This window comes from Hirundo rustica, chromosome 22, assembly GCF_015227805.2.
Source record: "Hirundo rustica isolate bHirRus1 chromosome 22, bHirRus1.pri.v3, whole genome shotgun sequence".
Taxonomy (NCBI): domain Eukaryota; kingdom Metazoa; phylum Chordata; class Aves; order Passeriformes; family Hirundinidae; genus Hirundo; species Hirundo rustica.
Window position 1 is genome coordinate 3,627,672 of NC_053471.1, and position 13,909 is coordinate 3,641,580.

General features: G+C 47.0%; 1 protein-coding gene across 8 annotated transcripts in view; it reads right to left on the bottom strand.

Moving 5' to 3' along the window:
• CAMTA1 (calmodulin binding transcription activator 1) overlaps nt 1–13,909 on the bottom strand; it is a 234,096-nt gene that overhangs the window by 41,419 nt on the left and 178,768 nt on the right. For all 8 annotated transcript variants that reach the window (XM_040084652.2, XM_040084651.2, XM_040084654.2 and 5 more), the window contains 2 exons: nt 4,735–4,875; nt 597–2,452 (listed from right to left, as the gene is read on the bottom strand). In XM_040084652.2, coding sequence (XP_039940586.1) covers nt 597–2,452; nt 4,735–4,875 — 1,997 coding nt within the window. The remainder of the gene's footprint in view (nt 1–596; nt 2,453–4,734; nt 4,876–13,909) is intronic.

Below are 13,909 nucleotides of genomic sequence, written 5' to 3' on the forward strand. Positions count from 1 at the left end.
CCGAGAGCCGGACAGCACTGCGGGGACACGGAGACCGGCCCTGTGCAGTTATTGCACAGCTCCGAACAGACACAACAGTGCTCCAAGGCCGGGCCTATAAAAACAAACCCCCCTTTTTTAAAAATTCAGAGTAACCTTCTCTTCCCATCAGTGGCTCAAACCCCTTTCCTCACACATTCCTTCACATCAGTAAGGCCTGTGCTGCTGCCATTTCCAGCTTATGAGGCATGTGACCGATTTTGGAGGCCAGTGAGATGGAGGGAAATACTGAACTCATTAAGGCTGTGCAGGCCTTGAATTATTCTACTAGGAACATCAAAGACAAATTTAAGGAACAGCTCCAGTTTGCAAACTCTACTGCTCTACTGGGCCTAGGCAGCACCATGAAGCGATCATGTGAGAAAGACCTGGCTTTCAATGAAACAATACCTTTCTGTTCAGGTGCTTCCTAAGTGAAGAAAGGGCCCTGTCAGGATAATGAAGTACTTAATTAAAAGTACACTCAGACATGCAAGCGTCCTTGAATGCTCTGACTTCGAGAAAAACACTTTAAAAGCCTTTTCAAAGCTTTTACAAAACAGTTCCCCTGGACTTACCTCAGGGTAAGACCATTCTGGTGAATAATCCGTCACCATGAACAAGCGCCCACTCTGCTGCAGCAACCCCAAAGTGCCTTGTGCGGCAGCTGCCGAGACCACCTCAGCCACGTGCATGTATGCCATGGTGCTGGCTCCGTTCTCCGTGCTGCTGAGCTGCATGTTGGCTTGCTGAGGGCTGCAGCAAGGAATGCACATTTCCGCCTGGTTGTACGTCGCTCTGTTACTGTCTTCGGGCTGAGACAGTCCAGCACTGTCCCCTGACACCAGCTGGTGTCCATACAGAGCATTGCTCCCACCTTCTACTGATATGAAATCATTAATTAGATCAGAAAACTGGTTGCTGAAGGAGATGTCAAAGTGGTCTAAGTTAAGCTCCATGTTGGAGGAGTTATTTAAGCTAGGATGGGCCACGGGATAGAGTCCTTGTACCATGTTTCCTTGGAGAATAGGGAGGTTGTTTCCGTTCCTGATACCCCCGTTGGCCTCAGGCTGCAAGTAGTGTTCTGTGTTGCAGGCTTGAAGATCCCCTGATTTAAGTAGATTTTCATTTCCTTCTGCCTGCTGGGAGGTCTCCATGGGAACTTCAGCTTCTGCAGTCATAGCCTGGAAGTTTGCTTGGAACTGCATGAGCTGGAGAGAAGAGGTGGACTCTATTCTGGTTTCCACTGTGCCGTTACAGTTGGAAGTGGTTTGGGACGAGGGCTCTGTTTTCACACTGGAGATTCCTAACGTGTTCACAAATGAGCTACCTGTGTCATTCAAATTGTTGTGAGCGTTTTGCTCAAGGGGAAGAGGTTTGCTGGCATCCTGCAGAAAGAAGCTGGGGGAAGGGGTCTGATGGACATGAGGGCTCTGGACGGTCTGATTGAAGCTGGAAGAATAGTCCTTGTTGGAGTCAATGGCACTGAAGTCCATCTGCTCCAGGGTGGTACTTGGGCTCAGACCTCCTCCAGATGGAAGTAAACCTGAACCAGTACTGAGTGTGAGAGTGTTAGATGCGGAAGTGGAGGAAAATGCTTCTTTGGACATCTGTTGTTCGAAAGATGTGTCCTCAGTTTTAATTTCTTTTGTGAGGGTTGTATTGAAGTTGAAGCTACGTTCCGTCGTGGGTGACTGCCTTATGTTGGTATTGATGCTTTCACTTTTAATACCTCCTCCACCATAAGTCTGCCCTTGCTTGGGATTGTTAAGAAAACAGTCTGGGTCAAAATTCATGGTGGTTTCTGGAATTTTCCTATTTCCTTCTAAAGTTGTGGAGAGCACAAGTTCCTCAGAGACAGTGCTGGGGAGCATCGACAAGGTCTCTGAACTGCCAGTCGTTGGAAAAGCAAACTTGTGTCCATCTGAACTCACAGCAAGTACCAGTCCTTGTGCAGCTGCATCAGAGGACAGAAGGTGTTGATTTGGGCCAGACGTGGGTGACATGGTGTACACAGCTTCACTGGTGACTTCTGACATAAATACGGTGGCACTTTGTGACAAACTTCCCATAACTGATGCTACAGCCATACTGGACACACCAGTGACAGCTGGGCTATCTGCCATATCTGGGTCGCTGTTTAACCCACTGCTGATGGACACAGGAGAATTCTGGGTCGTGTCAGGGACCTCCACCTGGTTGGTGGAAGAAACCTCAGTGCTGTTTTGATGGAGCAGCACTGGTTTTGCCACTTTGCCGTTCCTCTTCTCTCGGCTGGAGGCCTTGCCGTGACTGTGCTCATTCTTGCCTTCAGAGACATCGTTATTTTGTACCTCTGAATGGGTGCTGTACCCACCTGTCCTTGGTTCAACCTTTGGTGATATGATGCGGTGTTTGGCACTGTTACACTTGTGATGCACACTGCTTCCTGCCCCTGTGCCAGAAAACAACAGTATTTGCTGTTCAGTAAATACAAAATTAGGACAATGTTAGTTGTGTATCTCGTGGCTGTAGCAAGGGACAAGCTATGCTGGTGCATACATGTGTGAGAGTGAGTGAGCAAACACATGAGAGAGCAGGAGAGACCTTGGAAACAAAACAAATTTCTCACCAGTACCAGAAGTACAGATCCTGTATAATGCACAGATCCACTGCATACAATGACAGCAACCTCACAACAGGCACATAGGCACCCCCACCCTCACCCCATGTAGCACCTGCCCCCTTCCTCCCTATCCCCATCAGGCAGAGGGGAACTGGCATCTGTGACAAGTTTCAGAGTTATTTAAATGTGCCTCATCTCAGTGCAAAGTCTGCAGAGCAAGTGTTGCTGTTGTCAGCTGTGGCACAGGGCCCTGTTCCATCTGCCCCACGGACAAGACCTTAGCCCCTGGAACACAAATGCTCCGCTCTCCACGCTGGGTGATGTCAGGAAGTTTGACAACCACTCTTGGGGCACGGATGCTGACCAGTAATCTGGAGGTGACAGATGCCATGTCGTGCCCCTGTCCCTGGCATCACCCTGATGCTTAGACTGTGGCCCACATCTTCCTGTCATCACTGCGTCTTACAGTTGTCAATCAAATTATTAAAGAAGTAACCCATTAGCCACACAAAGTGTTCTTGCCCTCCCATAAGGATGGTGATGTGTTTCTCTGACTCTCAGTCATTCCTGTGCTGACAGACACACTGTACTCTGAGAGGAGCACACTCAACACACTGGAGCTGCTGAAGACTATTCAAGCAAGGGCCACCAGAAGAAAATCTTCCGTGAATTAAACCAGCCAGCACCTTTACTGGCCTGTAAAGGTAGCATCACCTGCATTCCTGAGAGCTTGTAATCAGGCAGGATGAAGTAAACAATTCTGTCTGCAAAGGCACCCTAGTCACAAACTCTGCTGGCAGGGACTGCTTTTGCTGTTTAAAGAAGAGCCGCCCATGAATTTTTGATGTTTCTTTCCTTAATTGATTAATTTTCCCTAGAATGAGGTAAGAACATTAATTACAGAACTGTAGAATGATTGAAGGGGGGAAGAAGCCTCCTCACTATAGCTCATGGCTACAATTACAAATGCCATCTTCTGGGCAACATAAAGCATCCATGTAGCCATTGCAATTTGCTAAATCTTTTGTTGCTTGCCCTTGAAAGGGAACTTCTCTATATTATGTGTTCAAGATTTGAATGAGGTCACTTAAAGTAGTTCAAGATAGTGCTTTTGAGACTAAATACAATATTAAATCTCTCTATTCTCTGAGGTATAGAAATTAACAGGAACAAGGGAAAGGCTTTCATGCTGCTGTATTTGTGGATGACAGTAAGGGATTGGGAATGTGTGTGTCAATGTGCAAGCCAGTTACAAAACAAAGCAATAGTGTTATGTTAAAAAGCACTGAGCAGACTTAGCACAAGACAAAACATCAAAGGGAAGAATAAAAGGATTCATGTTCAGATCTGCAAGCCTGGATCAAATGCTGAGCCTTAAGGGGTGAATTTTAATCCAAACTCAGGTATTTCAGAGGTCATCATTCTTATTTAAGCCTTGATTTTATAATGCAACTGCTCAAGAAAAGAAGAAAAAATAAACCCTTTGAAGCACTGACAACTTTCCTTTATAAGTTTTGCTAAAGACTAGTTAATGTGTCACATACTCTATTAGACCAAAGTGCTAGAAAGGAGCAGCTATAAAGCAGATGAGTTGGAAAGTGAATCACTGAGCTTCCCACTGTCTGTGGGAAATGCTAACACTAAGGATGCTGTTCCTTGCTGCTGCAGCGTCATCCAAAACAAGGTCATCTCCTTTAACAGGAAAGAGATCTGTATTTTCATGATACCTAAATGGGACCTGTCTTATCTCAGTGATATCTTGCAGTTAACCACCTGAGCAATTCTCCAAAAAAGTGAGCCGCAGGGCAAGGAATTCAGAGGGTGAAGTTAGATGAACATTAGATTTTGAGGCTTTGGTAACAGATTTTGCACATGTAGAAGAGAATATACCTTTTTGAGCAGCCCACGTATGGACTGCATTTATTAGAAAGCATTGACATTTTCCCCGAAGTTTCAGCTGCATCTTTTTATTCTCGAGACTTCTCCTGTCAGCTCTGAGCTCATTGTGTCCCAGTGTTTCATGAGACAGCATCTTTATCACCTCAGTATTACAAACTCTAGTCCCAGACTGGATGAAGCTGAGTCACTGTGTGCCCTCCTGAGGTACTCACCCAAGGTACCAGTGCAGAGACAGTTGTGTGTTCGAGGCTGGGGCTTGGTCTGGTGGCTATCGAGGATCTGCTGCACGAGCTGTTCCACTGAGAACCCTGAACTGCTGTTGCCATTGCTGCATGTCCACTTGATGCCATGAACTGCAAAGAGAACAGTAAAATTTCCCATCAGAAACTGCACAATCAAGCCAAAACTATCAAAAGCCACTCCAAATTACCAGCAAAAATCCATTCCTGCTGCTTTCTGTCAGAACTGAAAGGAGACCTATAAAAAGCAGCAGTAATGGATACTGGTTTACTATTCTCTGCTCCTTGGTATCAACAGGCTTCCAAAGGCAATTCCTGAATTAGGTATATATAGAGGGAAAACTCCTCAGTAGAGTACCTGGCTCTATTTCAGTCTTCTGCTAACAGGGACTCTGAACCTGCAGCAACTCTCTGTAGTGCCAGCAACCTTTACTGAAAACCCAGAAACAACAAAAGACTTGGTTCCACTGGAGTAAAGCAGCATAATTCCAGAGAGTGTTTTGGAATCTTTTTCTGTCTAATATGAAAACGAAATCAGCTTTATAGTAAAATCAGCAGCCAAAAATACACCAGAGTAACAGCAAACGCAAACTTTCTGCCAGGTCTTCATTGTCAGATCCCGGGTAGCAGCAGTGAGGGCTGACTCATTTTTTGGGAGTGACTAACAGACACTGTGTGAGTTCCTCCTCAGACTTGGATGACCTTTTAGTAATTTGGGAAAACGGACAGGTGGGTGATGTTACAGAACATGCTGCAAACTGAAGCTCTTTTCTTGAGAACTCTCTGGGCCTGTTAGCTATTTAAATAAGAATGCTAGACTGCATGCAGATACATGATTTGAATAAAGGCTCCCTCTCAGAATATTTTAGTTGCAGAATTTCCTATAACAGTGATATTTGTAACCCGACTTAGAAAGGAAATGGCACTTATAAAATATTTTATCCATAATAACTGACTCAAAGCATCCTCTGCCTCCTTTAATGTCTCTCTGAGCAATTTATATGTGCATATTATTTATTTATCCTTTAAATGCACCACAGCTCATGTGCATATTTTGCAAAGTGCTGATAAGTGACAACATAATTTCCAAGGTGTCCTCATGCCTGGCAGCTTCTTTTCAGAAGTGTCTTTGCCATAGTCTCTCAAGGCACGTTCTTTGCATGTTGTGTTCTAAAATCCTTAAACCAGAATACACAAAATCAAAGCAGAAAGTCCCATGGACTTGAGCTTTGTAGTAGATACAGATCCCTGTGTGGTGAAGTTCCCTGATGTGAAGGGGTGAAACCCAGGCAACAGCTTGGGCTGATGCTCCTGTACAGCCAGAGGCTGGGGCACAAGCCAAAGCCAAAAGCAGCATCGTGCAAGGACATCAGAAACAAATGAAGGGATGTTTGTGACGTCTAATGACTGTGCTCACAGGGGCAGCATATCCTGTGAACAGTCTCCTGTTCTCCTCTTCAACTCTGCTCACTGAGTGTGTCACATGCAGCTGGTGGAACAGAGCTCCTGGATCTGCTCTGTGAAGCAGTTTTATTGCTTTTTTGTTACCTGTTGCTGTATTACCTCATCATCCACTAATGTCACTTTGCCTAACAGCATCTTATCTTGGTCTAGTTTTATACTGCAGAATTCACGCTGTTATTGGCCAGGCTGGATAACCTGCAGAAATACTTCAAATCAGGTTTATAACTATTTTTCCCCATATCACTATTTAAAGTGCTGCAGATAGTTTTGTAATAAGTCCCTCTATGTTTGTTTGATGACCACATTTATTGTTATCGTACCCAACAGATTTTGCTTTCTAGTACATTCACAGTTTTGGATTTCCTCTTAACACTCAGTCTCTGTTATTACATCTAAATTAGACACGCTTGCCACTTCACTACCTCTGCTCACATTCATTTTATTATTTAAGATACATTGTTCTGTCACCAGTGATACTATGTCTAACAAGTGATGTTCAAATAGCAATTTTACAAAAAATACATTGTCAAAGAGATTAGAATGCAGTCAAATATTTTGGATCATTCAGCTATACAACACACAGTTGCTGAACTATAATTATTATTGAGAAACTTTGCATTAAGTAATTTCTGGTTACTTCAGAAACGCTTTGCCAAGAAGTGAGCTGGTGTCCGTGTTGTTGGGTACAGAAAGCCTGTTTTACAGCTTTATATCCTGTTTTACAGGATGGCAGCACTGCTCCCTACTGCTGCTAAATCCCGGGATGAGCAGCACATCGTGGGGCAAGTCTGGGAAGTGAATCATGGCTCGGGGTTTGTGTATTCATGATGATGGTTCTTAAGCCTGAATCAAGCTGTGAGCTAGGAGCTAAGGCATAATGGACAGCTTTATAGCTGGGTACTTAGAGAACCATGCCTGTTATTTTCATGTCCTTCCAGCATAGCAAAGTCCCATTGAGGATCAATTGCTGCAGAGGAAAGGTCCTTCTCTAGCCTTGACCCTGCTGATCCTAAAGGGCTCTGGCTCCAGCTTCTGTCCACGTGGTGCCACTTTTTTTCAGTACTTATGTTCCCCATATGCTATGAAGGTTATAAAACAGAAAGCCAGTGGAGGGTGACAGATTGCAAAAAAAGAATGTCTGGATGCTTAATGCAAATTATCCACTATGTTGGCATATCCAATATGCAGATTTTCTTCCTCCCTCTTTTAAAGAAAGACTCCTGTGCCTGGTGAATTGTTAGTACTGAATACCAAACACTATCAAGATGGCTTTTAACATGTCACGCTTGGCTTCCTGACACATAATGAATCAGCAGGAAAGGAGATTTCTATAGGGAAGAAAGTGCATTATGAAAGGAAGGCTAATAAAAAGCATACACACATACTCTTCCTGCTTCTTAGTGGTTCAAGAAGTGAAACCACTGTAGAACTATGTTTGATTAAATATAGCCATAATATATGAACACAAAAGGGGAAAAAAAAGTCTGAAGCTTAACAGAAATTCAGGAAAGGATTTTAATCCGGATTCCTGTTCAGACTCCTACTGCATTTCCTGATAATTTAAAATGAAAGCTGTGAACTGCTTCAACACTTTTCTTTTCAGTGATTGCATGGAGGGGTCTAAAAGCTGCTGCATTACAGCAGCAACACATTCCTCCTGCCACACACCTCTGCACAGCGCCTGCAGCACGAGGCAGTGCAGCCAGGCAGAGTTACTGGTGCTGCACTGGGTGCTCAAAGGGGAGAAGTGAGGCTGGGGGAAGGTCCACAACTCAGAGTGCTAATGCTGCTCCAAACTCTTTTTATGAGCTTGTGCTCTCACCTTTCTTCTCTTTCTTCCCTTTCTTCCCTTCTGAAGAAAAGGCAATAAAAATTACCTTCTGATAGTGCCCAGCAGCTCCTTGTTCATTAGCACTGCCAGGACTTTGACCACCATGAGCAAAGGAATGAAAGATGCTCTGAATTACCAGCAAAAAGGCTGCTCAGAATCCAAGGGAAATTTGCACACAGAAACATATGATTGTCCAAGTTTCTTACAACACCCTAGCTATTTCTGCTTTCTGCTGCTGCTGGTAGTACTCAGTCCTCCACAATTTCCAGGCCTGTAGTCTTCCTGTCTTGCAGGTATCTTCCTTCTTCCCATCACCTGAACTCTACCTCACCGTCTCATCATCACTTTAGACCTAACACCAGCAACAGCTGTTTCCCTGTTTCCCTCCCTGTGGTTTCTCTACCCTAAGCAAAACTTGTCCCTAAAATACCCTCCCACTTTTCAGTCTGATAATTTCACCCTTTCTGAATGCTCTTAGACATTTTTCTTTGCCACTTCAAGCATTTTACCCTTCCTGGTTTTATTCCAACGACCCTTCCCTTCCATACCACCCACAGCTTACACATACATGTACATGTACAGCACATGTATAGCCATTCCCTATACCCCACATGCGGCTCCTCTGCCCCACTTTGGTCTTTTGTTACTTGAGTAACAACGAGATCTCCCACATGAAACTGGTGAGTTGGACAGACCGATAGAGCTAAAGTATCTACAGTCATCAAGGTCGGGCTTCTGTTCTCTCCCTCCCGCTGTATCTCAACAGCCTGCTGCAATCCCTGGTGTCGGAAGTCCTGCCCTCAGCCGCTCCTGACCCACACAAAGTGCTTTAAAAATCCCCAAAGTGCTGCTGGGAGCGTGAGCAAGTCCTTCGCCCAAGTGCCCGTTCCTGCCTCGATGCCCACATCCTGCTCCACCAAGTGTTGACACCGAGAGGTGTTTCCATGGCGATGGTCAGTTGGAAATGGCAGCTCTGTCCCTTCAATTTCCATTGCGTTTCTATTGACAGAAGTAAAGGCCTTGCTCTGATTTCTCAGTTTGGCTGAAGGATATTTCCATTAGATTTATCCTTTCATACTCAGACGCCCACACACAGCTCAGCTTTGATTTTCCAGCCTTCCATTTCCACTCGTTACTGGCTGTGAAGGACAGGTTTACCTGAGCCTCACTGCTGGGGACAGCAGTGACACCCCCTGAATGCTAATGTCCTGTACGGACTCACACGGGCGTTTTGCTCGGAACTGTTCTTTAAAGAGCTGTCTGCCTTCCAAAACAACACCTTTCCTTGAAGATCTGCTCACAGGGACTGGGCAGACGCGCTGCCAACGTCCCTTGGAGGGAACCGGCAGGACAAGACACGGCTCTTCCGAAGCTGCTCGAAGCAGCGCTCCTGTCGCTGTTCGCAGACGCGTGAAGCCCAAGGCTGCTCGCACATGGAGCAGCAGAGTGGAAGCCACCTCTCGCGCTCGTCCCGTGTGGAACTCGCCCTCCTCCGGCTGCGGCTCAAGGGCACCATCACCATCACCATCACCATCACCATCCTCCCCCTCCTCCTGCAAAGAGCACCGGGAACGGCGCCCGGCCGCCGCCAGGTGGCGCCAGCGGATAAGGAACGGGCGGCGGGACCGGGAACGGGCCGGGATCGGGACCGGGACCGGGACCGGGAGCAGGGCCGGGATCAGCACCGGGAGCGGACCGGGATCACATCGAGACCGGACCGGGATCAAAGCCAGGATCGGGGCCGGGAGCAGCACCGAGACCGGACCGGGATCAAAGCCAGGATCGGGGCCGGGATCAGCACCGAGACCGGACCGGGATCAAAGCCAGGATCGGGGCCGGGAGCAGCACCGAGACCGGACCGGGATCAAAGCCAGGATCAGGGCCGGGAGCAGCACCGAGACCGGACCGGGATCAAAGCCAGGATCGGGGCCGGGAGCAGCACCGGGACCGGACCGGGATCAAAGCCAGGATCAGGGCCGGGATCAGCACCGGGACCGGACCGGGATCAGCACCGAGACCGGACCGGGATCAAAGCTAGGATCAGGGCCGGGATCAGGGCCAAGATCAGGCCCGGGATCAGCCCCGGGACCGGGCCGGGATCAGGGTCGGGACCAGACCGGGATCAGCACCGGGACCGGACCGAGATCAGGGCCGGCATCAGCGCCGGGAGCAGCACCACGTGTCCCGGGGCCCCGGACCCACAAGCCCGGCAAGGCCTCTCCATTTCTCTAGTGTTATTATTTTTTTTTTTTCCTTAGGAAAAATCTTGCTTGACATATTTGGGGGGAAAAAATTCCTTACAAGCATGGCCTGCACAGAGAGGGCCTTGAGGCCTTCCCAAAGCTCCCAGCCCTTCTCCCCACAGCTCCTCCTGGGGGTCCCAGCCCTCCTTCCCCAGGCTTTCACATTCCAGGGAGATGTGGACGGACACCTCTGCAGATGCTCCAGGACTGAGTGTGCCAATCGCCACAGACAAGTGTTAATAGGAGAGATAAAATACTAAGGAAGAACAGGAAATAAAGGCTGGTGTGCCCATAGCCTCCTCAGAGAGGTTCAGCAATTGCTGTGTCTGGTTTAATATCCAAATTGTAGGGAGTGAGGAAACTATTTGGTTTAGGTTTCCTAAAGTTAGTTTCCATTATTGATAATGGCGGGTTCCTACTGGATTGCTGTCAGCACTCTGTGGGATCATTTCACTTTGGTGTCTCCAAACACAGCTGGAAGGCACCAGCTGAAACATAGTTCCTAATTTTGTTCTTTTGGCAAAGTGGGACTGTCTATAGTGGGTAAAACTCGACCACAAGGGAAACTACAGAGTAGCCCACTGAGGCACGGGATCAAACTTCCTCTGGGGACATAAAGGCCACTGCAGATCTCAGAGGGAGAGGAAAAGTGTATTCTTGCATGGGACTCCTTTTTAGAGCTGCACACCTGCAGTAGTGAAGGGGTTGAGGGAAGATGAGAAGCTGAGCAGGAGGCTGATGAACAGGAGGCTGATGCTGGCCATGCAGACAATGTGAACAGGGGTGCTCCAAGTCCAAGTGGTGGGTGAGAACCTCTAAGAACCTATCTAGCACCTTCTGTTATTGTGTTCCCTTTTTAATAGAAACTCAGACTATTGCAGTAAAACTGGATGTCAGCATTACTAAGCCCAATGTCTTTTTAAAGAATCCATGTTGCTTTCTACGTGGTCAGCTGAGCTAAGCTGGCAAGCTTCAGTTTCCATTGAGGGGTACTTTGGAGCTCAGACAAACTGCCTGGGAAATTGTAAAATTCATCCTACGTAGCATTTTTGTACAACTGATCTTTTAAGATGAAATATAACCCAAATCCTTAAACAGAGTTATTGAAATTGAATATAAATTCAAGCCAAGATAGAACTCCCAACAACTCAATTCTTCAAACTGCATTAATGCCAATTGCTGCTATTTGAGTTTTGTTCTGAGCTACAGGCATTTGATGCCTTCTCCAGTGATGACAACACAGGGATGGAGGTTGAAGTCACCACCAGGATGCCTGATGGCTTCACTGACACAGAATTAGGGACTCTGGGAAAAGGCAAGAGCAGCCCATGCCCACTGACTGATGGGCACACGTGGAACTTGCAGCTTGCCCAGCTGTGGCTGTGTGCAGGCAGCACAAACAGGAGTCCTCAGTTCTCACACAGCAGAGAAATGCAAAAAGCTTTTCCTCTGAAAGGAAGATAGCTCTTAATTATAGTGGACCTGGAACAGGGATTGCAACGTAGCACCAGCTGTGAGCTTGTAAGTCATACTTTGCCAGCTGAAGGATGAGAGAGCCAAAAGGGGATGATTTGGAGAAACCCTCAACATGAGCTGGCCCGCAATTTGCTGATCATATGGAGTTTATATACAGAATTCTGCTGTGATGGATTCTGCCACTGTATTTGCTTTTACCACCAGATGCCTCTAAGGACATCTGCTAATCTGTTCAGAGAAATCTCAAAGCAAGACTATAATGGGGCACAAGGAGGAGGGGGAAATTGAAAGCCACGCCAAATTGACGCTCATTCTTCACACCAGGCATCCTGAAATGACTTACAGGTGCCTCGGACAGCATTCCTGCAGAATTTTCATGTATTACAGCTCCTCACTTTACACAAATGTACCCAAAAGTTGCATTCATACCAAAGCACCACACACAAGACAACCCTTTTGATTGAGACGCTCAGTTGAGATGCTCCCAACAGCTGGATTATGCCAGGTCCTGCATCAGTGGAGGTGTCACAGCCTTCCCTGGGCTCCCTGACCTTGCTGACACCTGTGAGATGAGAGGCCTCATCTCCAAGCCTGCAAGGAGAAAGGAATCATCCTGTGGGAGGTCAGGAATGTGCATGAGGCCTTCCAGGCTCACATGCTTCAGTCTTGAGGACTGCCAAACTGAGGTCTGACAAGCCAACAGTGATGGTCCAGAGAAGGCAATCAGGAGGTCATCGACGTTCCAGTGTGAAGCCAGGTGACAAAAAGATCAGAACTAAAGCAAAAAAACCAAAGCCATGAAAGCTGAAGTCAGGCTGATTAATTAATTATTTACAGTCTCAACTCAGCTGGAGGTGTTGAGAAAACCTCAAATCCTTAGAGCATCCGCAGCATTTACCTTTCATGGATGTTCAGATGGGTTTATTTCAGTCTCTTAATTAGTTCACACACCAGCTATGTTAGAACAAGTTAATGCTGCTCTCACAAAGCTCTCAGAGCTCTATGGCCACTCCTAAAAGGTGGGGTTTTTTTAATCCATAACCACCAGCACAAGCACAGTCACAGAATGAGCAAACATCACCCCTGCAGCCAGCCAAGAAGCTCTCTGGGTTCAGAGGTCTCCAGGAGCAGGGCAGAAGTCACCCCCTGGTACCCAGCCTCCAGTGCCCTGCTCTGCTCACAGGGGTGACAGGGCTGGCACCAGGAGCTGCTGTAGACTTGCTGGAGGCATGGACTGACTTTGGGAGGATGCAGCAGGGAAGGAAAAGGGAGCTGAGAGATTTATGGATGCAAGAAATGTAAACAAACTCCCTGATCATCCCAGCCAGGGTCTCTCTGCATTTCAGGAAAAACAGTTTGATGTATTTGCCTGGCTTGGACTCCAGGAGCGATGCCGCTCACCCTGCCAGCCATCTGCCACATTGCTTTTACTTCTCCAGGCACACATGGCCAAGAGAACATGCTCCCACACCACTGGCTGCCACACCACTGACTGTCTGCTACCCTCCAGTCAGTTAGAAAAACTTTAATACCTGACAGAGGTCAACAGTTTTAACATCTGACTCCAGCCCAGCCTGAGTAGGACTTAAACAAACAGCACTTGTCAGTGAGTCAAGAGCTGGACACTGCCACCAACCTCTGACCAGGAGAAAGCACTTTCCACAAAGTCAGAAGTAATATGAGCTTCTCTCCCTTAATCCTGAATGACATCAGTGGTCGGAAATGGGAACGTACCCGCAGGCACAGCAGCCTTGGACCCCCACACACCCCGCGGCTGCAATCATCACTAACTTGTCTTAAATGAGAAATTCTCATGGAAAACAGCCACCAAGAAAGCAAAATAATCCACAAAACCCCCATGCAGCTTCCAAGTCCAGAGGAATAAAACACAACAAACCCCAGCACAGAGCAGGTAAAAGGGTGAGACTGTCACTGCACCAGTGACACCATGCACAACGCTTTGATTAAGCCATTGACAAATCTGCTTTAGGGCAAAGAAATTTGGAAACACCAGGCAATCAAACTGTGAAGTCTGTGAAAGAATGTGATTAATGCAAAAATGTGATGAAACTAATGTGCTTGGCTCCAGAATTTCATGGCACACCCTATACTGGAACCAAATCTGATGGCTTCT